Source organism: Chinchilla lanigera, unplaced genomic scaffold (genome assembly GCF_000276665.1).
Source record: "Chinchilla lanigera isolate Chin_1 unplaced genomic scaffold, ChiLan1.0 scaffold00035, whole genome shotgun sequence".
NCBI lineage: Eukaryota > Metazoa > Chordata > Mammalia > Rodentia > Chinchillidae > Chinchilla > Chinchilla lanigera.
Window position 1 is genome coordinate 13,029,468 of NW_004955436.1, and position 13,252 is coordinate 13,042,719.

General features: G+C 39.5%; 1 protein-coding gene across 1 annotated transcript; it reads right to left on the minus strand.

Annotated features, from left to right (window-relative positions):
• Nucleotides 1-10,889: 10,889 nt before the first annotated feature.
• LOC102004517 (trace amine-associated receptor 7a-like) lies at nt 10,890-12,090 on the minus strand. The gene is made up of 2 exons (XM_013516593.1): nt 12,068-12,090; nt 10,890-11,937 (listed from the first exon to the last, which is right to left on the minus strand). Exon 2 carries the CDS (start codon nt 11,919-11,921, stop codon nt 10,890-10,892), a length of 1,032 nt encoding a protein of 343 aa, XP_013372047.1. The 5' UTR covers nt 11,922-11,937; nt 12,068-12,090.
• Nucleotides 12,091-13,252: the final 1,162 nt, after the last annotated feature.

The window sequence follows — 13,252 nt, forward strand, 5'->3', positions numbered from 1 at the left end:
GCATATCTGGCCCTCCAAAGCTATTGACAAGTTTTTCTGGAATCGTGTGCAAATCTAACTCAGTCATCTCTGGCTCAGAACATACTGTGATCTCAATAAAAGTAGTCTGTGGTTGCATAATCAGACAGCCACTGTGTCAGTCACTTTCTTGTTGCTTGGATTTAAAGGAGAGGGTTATTTTGACTCACGTTTTAAAGGGGTTTAGTTCATAGTGAGATGGTTCCAAGGCAGAAACATCACAGCAGAGGGGCATGATGGAACAAAGCTGCTTAGTTAGGCCAGGAAACAGAGTAGGGGAACAGGGCCAGAGAAGAATGGATGAGGGACCAGCCAAATTCCAAGGCCACAGCCTTATGACCCACCCAGATACACCCAGAGGTGTGCCCCACCAATTCTCCCAGGCAGATCTCCAGGCCAGTCATGCTGACACTCCATTCTGAACACTAACGATTATAAGCATTCGGGGGTTGTCATGCTTAAGAAAGATTATTATGAAAGATAGAGAAGACTCTGCTTTCTTCTTTCAGTGGAGTTTCACATATCCAGTGAATGCTCTGATGAAACAACGTGTTTAGAATTAATGTTTGCTTAATATTAAGTATGAATATTATCTAACTTTTTTACTTAATTATTTCTGCTTTGTTATACTCTAAAACTAGGGAGCATGATTCTTTTGTCAAGTTTGCCACAGCTAGGCTAACCTATTGAGTAAAGGCAGGGCCATAGTATTTAAGTATATTTATTGATTGTTACCATGCCACTAATGTATTCATTGCCTTCTAATTTGCTAAGCTCAATCCTCTATGTATGAAAATTAGTTCTACTGTCAAAAAAGGTTTCTACTCTCTTACGTACCTATACAAGTCCAAACATGCTTGAAGAGTCACCCTAAAACCTTTCCACTAGAAAATAAAGTCTAGTGTAGTTCCTTGTTTAGGCCCTCAAATCATAGGACAGCACGTGAGTGAGAAGACAGTTTCACAGAAATGATTAACAGGCCTTGGCCGGCACCATATTGATGAGGGCAGCTTCACAAGATTTCAGGAATTTACGGCCATCTTCTGGTTTCTTCCCAGACTGTCAGGGATGGGGTAGGGTGGGGTGGGGGAGAAATGATTAGCAGGAAGTTCAGTTATGTAATAGTCATTGGTCCTTTACCCTTGGGACTTAGTATTCTTGACACTTTTGAAGTCCTCAGTAATGACATTTAAAATCTGTCATTGATGGTGGTCTCAAAATTATTTTCCTGAAAGAAAATTGTATACATAAATCATTTCTTATCTTATGCAGAACTGCAGGACTGGCTGTGGGAACTGGTTGCTGCTCATGATGTTGCTGTTCGGTTGTGCAGAAGTGCTGCCCTTGATTTTCAAAACTGAATAGGATTCTAATCCTGTACGTTAACCAGCAGGGTGACAGAGGAGATGCTCAGACATTTTCTCTGAGGTCATCTCTCCATTTTTATGATAAATTCCAAATGTTTTCTAGAAAAAAAAATCTGACACGAGTAACATTGCAAAGACTTACTGTGAACAGATCTAATGTAACAAATATCCCTTAATTTGATACAATACACTTTGACACAGAAATAACATTTTACAGTTTACTCTTACCTCTAGAATGTCTCTGAGTATCTCACTGATGTGGGCCATGATGGTGCACTTGGCAGAACACCTCCTTTGGATTTATGTCTGAATAAGTGGCCTGCAATACTGTCTAAGAGATGTAGTCCATTCAGTTAAATAGATGCCACCCATGGCAAAATCTCTTGATAGATTCTGCTAGCACAAGGTGTGAACTTGTAAGATTATTTTCAACAGTGATTATTAGGAAAGTTATTGGACAAATAATTCTCTATTCTCATTACACTTAGTTACCCTTGTGTATTTCAGACCAAGAATTTGTATTTCCTTCCTGCACAGACTAGAACCACTCTTACGTTCCAGCCAGTGCATGACTTACCCACCTTGATGTATTTTTATTATGAAGATACACCATAATCTTAAGAAGTAAACTGGACACACAAGTTTAAATATCACGTTGTTTCTCTTGTGTGAGAAATCCAAATGGTAAATAAGGGTAAGTAATGGAGGATAGATATTTGGAAGTAGGAAGAATATAATCAAATGGAAAAGGAAACAGAGAGTGGAGAGAGGGAAAGAAAGGAAAGGAAACAGAAAAGAAAGAACGGAAAGAAAAATGTGAAAACAAACTTTTGTAAATGAGGGAGGCAAGAAGAGTTGGTGGAAGGAGAGAGGAAAGAGAAAAAAATAATTAAGATATATTATGTACAGGTATAAATTCCCTGTTATAAATGCAATCAATATATGTGACAAATATGTGCTAATAAAATTTATAAAGGTACAATAGGCTGCAAGCTTTCAAGGGCAACTGGGCTCTTTCTGTCCTGTTAAGTAAAGTAGCTACATCTGCAATAGCTACCAAGAGCAGAAAAAATAAAATTCAGTGGGATAAACATGAGATCGATGAACTGTGTTGCAGAGAAACATTAAAGAATTGCATGGTGGTTAGAGGCAGCACACTGATGAGGAGGAGGCTAGTTTTCTTCTCAGAACATTGCCAATGGGAGCACACCTATGACCCACCTCCATCCCTGTGACAAAGGAACACTGAAGCCTTTAAATACACAATTGCTTGTGATTCCTAGTATTTGTTCCTTCCACTTCTAATGTCAAAGAAGCATTGAAAAAGAATTATGACCAGGAGGTGGGAAGATGAAAAGGATTGCTGGGGAGCATTCCCAGCTCTGGAATGGTAGAGCAGAGCAGAACAAGCAAAAGCATTTCAGTCTTCCTGAAGATGAGTTCACCTCTGGCAGTGTAAGTCTGCAATGTCAGAGAGATTTGTGAACTTGCTTTGCACTTCTAAGGAGTGGAAGGTGTCTTTATTAGTTCACCTGGCCATCTGATTGCTAACCAACAAAATTAGCATTTAGCCAAAAATTCTTTCATATTCCTCCTCATATTTCCTGAAGATCTGATTTTGTAAGATGATGTCAATTGCTTGTGTAGGCAAAAGCCTATGTCAGGCTCCGTCAGTTTAAGTACTATTGACATTTGAGTTCTAATAATCTTGCAAACGGGGAACTATTTTGTAGGTTTTGTGGAATATAGCAGCATCCCTGCTAGTATATGTCAGTGAAATCCTCCATTTGCACCAACCAAAAATGTCTCCAGGTATTGACAAATGGCCTCAAGGTGCAAAATCAACACTCTTTGAGACCATTGTTCTAAGTATTTTGAAAGTACATAAGTACTTCTTCAAAAAGTACATAGTGACTTCTGCAACTTTGGATAGAAAAATAATTTTATATCTCCCTCCCATCATTCTGAGATTTATTTATTATCTACCTAAAATAGTAGTACATGTCTTCAATGGGCATTAAGTAATTAAAAAAACACATGGTACTTATTTTCATGAAGCTTGAGACTTTAGGAGAGAAATGGGGTGGGGTTAGGGTGGAGTTTCACCTGGACTAGCTTTGGGATCCATCCTGAGGATTAGTGAAGCACATTTCTAGATATACATGGGTGGGTCATGGAGGCAGAGTCTTGTGTACATATCTGGTCCTCTTCCCTTTTGCAAGAGCACTCTTCCTCTGCTCTAAGCAATTTTGTTCTGCCACATATGCCTACCATGATATTTACTTCTTTGTGTGTGTGTGAGTGGTGCTGGGGATCGAATCCAGTGCCTTGTGCATGCAAGGCAAGAACTCTACACTGAGCCCCAGCCCCCAATAGATATTTACTTTTTAGAGCCAATTGATTATAGATCGACATTGTGAGCTAATTAAATCTCTTCTTTAACTTGTGGGTGTCGGGTCTTGAGTCCCAGATAAAAGAAAGTTAATACAGAAAATTTGTACCAGAGAAGACCTACATGTATCATTGCTGTGACTACCTGGCCATGAGTTTAGAGGCTTTCGAACTGATTTGCAGGAGGAGGGTGGAAAAGTTTGGAGATGCTGGCTAGATAAGCACCAGAACACTATAATGGCCTGGTAGGAGATTCTGGTCAGAGCTTGGAGGACCAAAATACTGATAAGAATGAAGACAGGAAATTCCAGGGAGAGGCGGCATCATTAGGAAAAAAGGCCTCCACTGCTAGATGGACTAAAGGTTATGTATGTTTTGCTCTGGCAGAAAATGTGCCTATATTTTGCTCATGTCCTGAGACTTTGCAGCACACTGAGATTACAAGGATTGGATATTAATTTGGCAGAGGAAATTATATGACATTAACATTTAGGAAATTATATGACATTAACATTTAGGCTGTGGCATGAGTACTAACTACTGGCTGCTTTTAGCCAGATTTATAGTGATAATCAGGGGCAACAGGTAGAAAAAAACTTAAATTTTGGCTTCACTTTGTGTAAAGTTGGGGCCAAAGGAGATGTGGCTGCTAAAGAGATTGGTGTCATTAAAAAGAAGGTAAATACTTGATACGGGGGTAAGGAAAAGATACCTTGAAAGTATATCAGAAATCCGACCCCACCCATTCATTGCAGGTGCAAGGGTGCAAAGGTATCAACATTTCTGTGGAATTTTGTAACTTGTTCTTAATGTTACAGTGGGTCACAGGTAAGAGTTTGTCTTGAGTCTCAGAAAAGACTTAGAGTTGAACTTTTGAGAAATGGTAGAACTATTTAGACTTTGAAGAAGGGATTAGTACATTTCTGATGTACATGAAATAGTTTTATTATGTTGCTCAAAATTCTGAACTTGCTACTGTCTTTATTTGGAGATTAATTGTAGTGTAAGGATATGTAATTAGGTATCAAGTTATCAAAGAGTGCATTGAGGTAGACAGAGTGGAATTCAATTTGATGGACTTTGGAGTCTGCCTCAAGGAAGACTGGAGCACAATTGTAGGTCTGTCTGGGTGAGTAATGGAGGCATGGCCTTAGCCTGTACTTGGTCCCTTACCCCTTCTGCTTTGTTTCCCAACTACCAATAATTAAGCAGCTTTCCTTCCCCATGGCTTTCTCCTATGAGAAGTCTCAGCTGATCCTGGGCCAAAGCTGTGAGCAAATTAAACCTCTCCTCCTTTATGTGAGTTATGTATTGTATTTCATGGCAAGAAAGTGACAAATCCAGGAAACAAACCTGAATCACATAAGTGGAGAAGCGGATCTATGAATTCCAATGCTGATCAGCACTGTGAATGTGAGAGGCAATGCTTCTCATAGTACAGTAAGCACAGTGATGGCCACTTCAGACAAAGAGGCTCCCAAATTTGGGTTCAACATAAATTTCCTTCTATATTTGTTGGGTTTTAAGTAATCAATTTTTTACTATATCATCTAAGTTTAATAGAGCAATCTAGGCTAGTTTACACTTTTGTGCCCGTGTTGTGTCCAGTGCTGAGGTGGAATATAACTGGAGGCTCTCTCCAAGGCTTCTAAACCTTTTACACAGACACGGGTCTTCCAGTGTCACCCATACAACCATTGAAGTAAATGATTCCGCAACAGACTAGGTACAGATTAGGCAGAGGTCCTGTTTCCTGAGATTTATGAGTCTATTATCCAAGGCAAATTCACAGGCAAACTTCCGGTTCTTTCATCAAATAAAGTTTTCTGTCTTCTTTCTACACTTGAGCTTTAGTTTGAAGGTTGTAATCCCCCCACCCCAATGAGCTATTTCTCAAATAAAAGCCTACAAATTAGACCACCCCCTCAGGGATGGAGAATGTGCACCATTTCTGATTATGACCAAGCAAACCAAGATTTGACAATGATGCCAAATGTGTGGCAATGCCCACACTCAGAAGATGGTTAAGAAGTAGAGGAGAGAAGAGCTGTGTACGCTTAGTTGTAAGATTGGAAACTAAAAATAACAACAAAATCAGGGTCAAAGTGTTCAGCTGTAGATGATGGGTAGTGAGCTTTGATTGTATGTAACCAACGTTTCTGAGAAATGGTCCAAGCAGTTCAGCACAGTAGTGTATTACTGAATGAACTTGACTCTCTACCTAACCCATTTGGGCATGACAAGTGTTTCATAAATTAACTGCTTACAGAATACTTCAAGTATGATGAGAAACACTGAGAAAGCATTTTTTCTCCAATTACAGCTGCTAGAAAGTCTTCCCATGTTCACCTCCTAGTTACCTCTTATGCAAAACTCACACTTCTCCAGTCACGCTGACTGTTCAGTCTCTCTTCTGGGGCCTCCAGTTTAAAGCTTCAATCCATATCTAGTTGAGTATCCCGGCCCTCCCTATTGCCCCAGGGGAAAGGTTTAGCCTTAAAAGGAGTGGGTATAGTGAAAGAAAATATATTGATGTGCTTCTCTGTGGGGGACGTGACCAAGGATGAATGATTCAACTGAATGATTAAATGGAATGATTAAACTGTAGAACAAAAGCCCATAGGCTTTATAAGGAGCAAATTATTAAAATGAAGAATAAAAGCACACACAGACAATAAACTGCAAGGCAGAAAGTATGTAAGCTTTGTGAGCAGTAAATAATTAAACTGTGGGATAAAAGCACAGGCTCTGTGAGAACTGAATGATTAAAGAACAAGAAGTTTAGGTAAGTGAAGCATGTTGTGTCTGGTCATTGTCCTCCTTTCCCCAAGAAAAATTGCCCAGCCTTGGAACAGCTCCTGGCCCAAACTGCTTTTCTCCCACTTTTTTCTCCTTCACTGTTATTCTAGATAAAGGCCAGAGAGCTCTTAGCTTGGTGGCTTTTTCTCCTACTATAGTCTCCCTGATGACTGGATGCTCTCAGTGGAGAAATAGCTTCTCTGGGCCTTTCAGTGACTAAACTAAGTCTTGTCTCCAGGTAGTCGTTTCCATTCTCTATACTGCTTGTGGTCACTCACCGTGACACTTTCCTCTTTCTCATTGCACTCCCTTTTCCTGCTTCTATTCCATAAGGAGAAAGAATTTGGGGTAGGGGACTAATTCTGTAGCAAATTTGTTCTGCAATGTTCTGTAACCTTCACTTGGCAAACGTGGCCTCTGCGTATAAAAAATCCAAATCATATTGGTCCACACACTACAAATCTGAATTCGTCAGTAATCTTTGCAGGACCCACCCTGACTCTCCAGGAACCTGAAGCTTGTGGTTATTCTGGTTTGCGCTCTTTGAAGATCTTCCTGATTTCCCATGGGATGTGTCACAGACACTTGGTGTACCTCGAGGTGGGGCATCTGCAGAAAGGGCTGAACCTGACAGACTCCCACCCGTTCTCTAGGCCACGTAGAATAGCACCTTTGTTCACTGGGTAATGACAACATCAGGTTCCTTCCCCTTCTCCCAACAGTCCACTCTTGCTCCTGCAATCTCCCCACTTCTACCTTCCACCTGCTCAAGAGGAACACAGGGCAGCTCTAAAAGACTACTGAGTAAGGAAACCTAAACAGGGAAACTCACTTGGAACTTTCTATCATTGCTTTCTTCAGTACAATGGTACACTGATGGAGTGACATCAGATGCAAAAGCCCTTTTGATTTCCTCCCACACACAGAGACTGTAATCAGGAGTGGGAAGTGGGCAGCTGGAGTGGCTCGCCCACATCACGGTCTGTATGGTGAGCAGGCTTTCCCCAGAGGAGAGACCCACACCACACCACCCACCTTCATTTGTACAGCTGTCAGAGAGCATTACCATCGAGCCCCCTTCACAGCTGATCATGGTAGATGTTTCACTCTCAGTGTTCTCTTATTCGATCCCTGCTCCATTCTGGATGGGGAGTGGGGCTGCATGAAGCTGAGGAGAGGGGAGGGAGGAGTGAAAAGTTGGATGGTATCTTTCCCTCTGTAAGTCCCACTAGCTGGGTCTGGATGGCGTAGGAACAAGAAAGATGAGAAGAGACGGTTTCAAAATTGTAAGCACAGTTAAAGTCAACTTTTGAGTGGGCTTTAAATCTGGAAGTTGAGTGGAAAGCTATGGGATGTACTTGGATGCTTAACTTATTGTAAAAGTAGGGGAAGGAGGATGAGTAAAGCAAGTTTCCATGCTCAAGTCGAGATAAGAGTAAAGCCACTTGACGTGTGTGATGTAACAAGTAGATTCAAAGTATCCTATAACCAGAGACACTTCAATGGACCATATTTCTTACCTAGATAGAAGGAAGGACTGCCTTTAGTATTAGTCCCATTCTTTATGGTTTTCTTGAATATTCACAAAGTTTTCCCAACTATCAGGCCACATATTTGGACGTCTCATTCAGTGTTGGAAAGCCAATTAAAGTAACATGCAGTAATCTGTATTCATCCTTAAATTTTCCATATATAAGTTTTCATGACCATAAATCAATTTATTGTTGTTGAACTCTTCCTCAAAATGTGATCAGCTTAATTTCTGGCTCAATATTCAGGTTAAATATCCAACACTAAAAAGTAGCATGGTGAGATGTTGGCAGTGACCTAGCAGAAAGTGTGGAATTCTCAGAGGCAGAGCCACCCTTGAGATTCTCCCTTAATACGTGTTAACAAATATGTTTTTTAAAAGTATTTGCAAAATCACAAATGAAATATATAGCCATTAAACTCAGACAAAGATAAAAAGAAAACCTCCCAGAAAGGCTCCCAGGAACGGGGACCAGAGAGATCCAGGCAGCTTGACAAAAGTGATCATCAAGTATCACATTATCATCTCTTGTCCTAGGAGGCAATAGAGAAAGGATTTGAAAGTTCCAAGAGATGTTTTTTTGGACCAAAATTCTAATTCCAGTTATAATTACAATGACAAGGAAAAACTGTAGGGTCCTTCATAAGTAACTTAGAAGTTAATGCAGTATACAGTTACGCTACAGCAGGGAATAAAGGGTCCTGGATCTTTAGACCCAGGCCAGCCTGGTCTATGGGAGGACAATTCAGGCAAAGCTCACCAAGGACAGGTTGCACCATGACCACTTGTTAGCACAGAGCCAGGTAAACTCCAGGCTCAATCCTGGCTTGGTGGACACCCAGGTAGCACAAGAGCTGCCTTTTGTCTTCAGAAGACTGACTCACACGGGTGAAGATACATCCTGCATCTACAAAAAGATGCTTGAGCTCATTCTAGAGGTATCTATTTGTTCTAGTATTCTGTGTGTCTGTTACTATGGTATGGTCATTGGGGGGCAAGTGGGAAAAAAGTTCTTAGTTTGCAAATATTCTGTCCCTTGAATTCAAAATCCAACAACCTACATTTAGAGAGGGAGGCTCTTTCCAGAAGTTAGTTTAAATAAAATTCAATGTGTGTAAATGACATATCTACTAACTCATGTCTATAAACTCAAATACCAAAAAGTTAGCATGGACAATGTCTGCATCATTGTCTGATAACCACTTCGATACAAGCTGACCTGTACAAAATCATGTTTACCTAATGTGGACATGCACATCTTCATCCACATGCCTTAAAACATTCTATAGTTAAAGGAAACACACACATAATTATTCCACCTTTGTTAACTAAACACCACAGTCCTTGTGTAGTGAAGGTGTCTGCGAGCAGGATAAAAGTGAACAAGAAATGACTTTCTTCTGAGGAACAATTTTTTGGGGAAACAAATACAACAGTAGAATGAAGAAAACGATGCTCTAGACAGGATGAATCACTTAGCTCCTAAAAAGTGGGAGCTAATAAAAGGCACTCAGAATATTTTTTCTTACAAATTTTTCTACATAGAAAAATAAAGACAGTTTTCCAAGATTGCTCTAAATACCTGAACATCCCAAGGCATATAATATTCATAAACATATTCACATAGTTGTTTATAAAAATTAACTGGCATCTACAAAAATAGTTACATACAATTACATGGAATCAAGGATGTAAATGTACCAGTATCACTTGGGGAGAATAGGTTCAATGGAACCAAATGATGATGGTATAGAATAACGATGGTATGTGAACCAATCCCACCTTACTGCTTCAAAGGTATGTTTATCTGAATGACCCTCCTTTGAGCCTTAAGGGGAAAGATGTTGTACAAGAAAACCACTATTTTCAATATAGTAGGAATGAGTGAATTTTATAGATTAAATTGTTGAATTACATCAATTATTCCTTCCAATGGCTCTTTCTATAGAGCTTTGTTGATAGTTTCTATATGACAATCAAAAATTGTTCTTCTTAAATAATTTATATAAAAAACCTCTTCACCAATACCTCAAAACAGTCTGAGTTCAATGGCTGCCCACATTCCCCACTGGAGGGGAGGGATATTTCAGGGTGAGCTGCGCTACTGTCTGAATCCCAGGGTCTGCACATTCGTGTCATGGTTAGTAAAATGTGAATGGCTGTGGTTATTTAGAATGCTAGTTTTCTTTCCCATTGCAAACAAAGGAACTGATTTATAATTAATATATCTATTTCTTGATTTGCTTTTTAAAGTTCTAAAATGTCATCCTGGAGACATAAAGTTAATCCCCACAGAGACTCCTCATAGCTTCTCCAAGCAAAGGGCTGGCACATCTCAAAGTTTCTCTCAGTCTCATTCCCATTTTATCAGGAAAATACAATAAAAAGATGGGAGAGATGATATGTCCAGGGACTAAGGTGTTATAAAGAATCAGATGCCAGGACTTAGAATTAAAAATATACTGTAGCATGTCCTTTACATGTATTCTCTTAAATTTTCTGGAGGATACTACAAAGAAATGGTCAGAGAACACCAAGCCCAAGATCACAAGGATAAATAGCAGAGTTGGCTCTAAGGTCATGTTCTTTCCATTACTAGTAGGTTTAATGTTATAGTTGCCAAGGAACATTGCACCCGAAGTTCACCTTGATTTGACTTGTGTCCAAGTTTAAGCATGCTTCAATTAATTTACTTTAAGAGATTTTGCATGTTGATGATCTTTTACTTTCCCCCTGATGAATCTGTTGTGAAACTCTTCAATTCCTCCAATCAAAACAAAATTCTACTCAGAAAACAAGTTTATTTTGGAGGAATTCTCTCTCAACACTCTGCCAGTAACAGTTAGTTTGATAGCTTTTCGAAACCAAGGGTAAAAGAAAGCATAAATCAAAGGATTCATCGCTGAGTTGTAGTAAGCAATCCAAACTAGTATTTCATACACGTATGTGGGTGTGATGAAACCCAGGAAGGCATCGATGATGGAATCGATGTAGTACGGCAACCATGAGATCAGAAAAGCTATCACGGCGACTCCCAGGGTTGTGGCTGCTTTTCTCTCCCTCCTGGCCACCCTGTCTTTGTAGCTGTCTGATGATTTAGCAGTCTTACTGCTCAGACTTTCAATTTTCCTAGCCTGTTGCTTAGCTATCAGGAAAATCTTAAAGTAAACACTTATCATCACAAGTGTAGGAGTGAAAAATAGGAAAAAACTGACCAAGACCCAGCTTTGATTGACTGTGATCTGACAGCCTCCCACACAGGTGAGGGCGCTCACTAGTTCCTCCAGCCCAGCTTCATTTGCCCCTGTGTAAAAAACAGAAAAGCTATAGACAAGAGCAAGCAGCCAGGAGAAAGCGATACACATGCCAGACACAGAAAGAGTGAATCTGGTCGGATAAACCAGAGGGTCAGTGACAGCGATGTATCTATCAATGGAGATAAAGCACAAGTGGAAGATAGAAGAATAACAGAATAATATATCAAAACAAGAGTGGAATTTACAGAAACTGTCCCCAAAGTACCAGCAGCTCTCCACAGACCTGACCATGCTGAAGGGCATCACAGTCGTCCCCACCAAGAAGTCAGCACAGGCCAGAGAGGCGATCAGAAAGTTGGCTGGGGAGTGGAGCTGCTTGAAGTGGAGAATGGAAGTCATCACCAGCAGGTTTCCAAAGACAGCCAGCGCAGCCCCGGAGCCGAACACCAGGTAGAGAAGCAGGCGGGGGCCTGTGGAGTAGGGCGCTTTGACACAAGATCCATTTAAGTTCTCGTAGCACAGCTGAGCAGCTGCAGAAGGGGTCAGATCACTGTTCATGGTTTTGTTTTGATACCTGAGAACATTGCTTTCCTTATGACCAAGTATGTTATTATATCAAAAGATGATATAAAATATCAGTTAGTATGAGTGTATTTGATCTTTGTTCTTTATACCCATAAACCCTTATTCTCGTGTTTAGAAACTGAGAAATAGTCTCATCTGATAAAGTTATTATCTTTCTAAACACACTCAGTGAAACTTTTGCTTTTATGTACAATTCTACTTATCTCTCTTTTAAAAGAATTTCTCTGCTTTGTCTCCTTTATTGTATGTAAGAAGTGTCTTCAAATCAAATATTCTCCTTTCTGAGGCAGATTTGATTGCCAGCTTTTGCTAGGATTCTTATCCTAATTTAACAAAGCTAGTGACTTCCCCAAACACTCTGTTCCCTCAGGGAAGTAGCTTAATTATTGCAAATGCCAAAAACCCATAAGACTGAATCCCATAGTGCAGAGTGAGGCGAGGAAGGGACTTTTATATAACTATTGTTTATCCTAAAGCCCTGTATATACTCTTCTAATTTGCTGATGCCATCTGGCATTTTCATAAAATGGTATTTGAAATAATATGTGTAATTATAAACCTTCATTTAAGAATTTCAAGCCCAAAGTGTTCAATCTTATATTTTTGGGGGGATGGTCTTTTGTTTTTGTGAGACTTGTTTATTAATATTCTCAGAGCAGTGGTTACTAAAACTCCTTCATGTAAGCTGTTTCTTCCTGCTCTGATTTGTGTTAAAGAACTAGAATGCAGTTTTGTAGTAATACCTAGAATCTTGCAGGTTTAGTCTTAATAATTTAATTCTATAAGTAAGTCAATGCAACATGCAGTATTTTAATATTTTCCAATTTTAAAGAGCAAGAAATGTAACAGGTTGAAATACATTTATGGAACTACAAAGGCAATAGATATATTTTCATAGTCACACCAGTGTTTTTTTTTTATTCCTCTATTTTTTGTAAATTATCCACTTTACTATCAGAGACATTTTCTTTTTATCTTGGGTTTTCAAAATTTACTTTAAGGAGCAGTTTTTTGTTGTCTGAATTTAAGATGTACAACTGGATGGTTTAATATACATAAACAAGTGTAGTGATTCCTACAGGTTATTTGACATATCACCACCTTGATTAGTTAATGATGCCTTTTTCAGGAACTAGCATATCTATGACTACCTTTATTTTTAAAATGATAGTAATACTTTGGATGCAGCAAGTATTTTTTCATGTTTTGTTGCATTTTAGCTCTGTGAGGTTGTACTAGATCTGCATACATTCAAATGCAGCAGAGATGTCCAAAGGAAATTATACTGAACATCAGAGCTAATG

Excerpts from the sequence above, each read along its gene's own strand:
- LOC102004517 (XM_013516593.1), bottom strand. The coding sequence starts at position 11,921 with ATGAACAGTGATCTGACCCCTTCTGCAGCTGCTCAGCTGTGCTACGAG.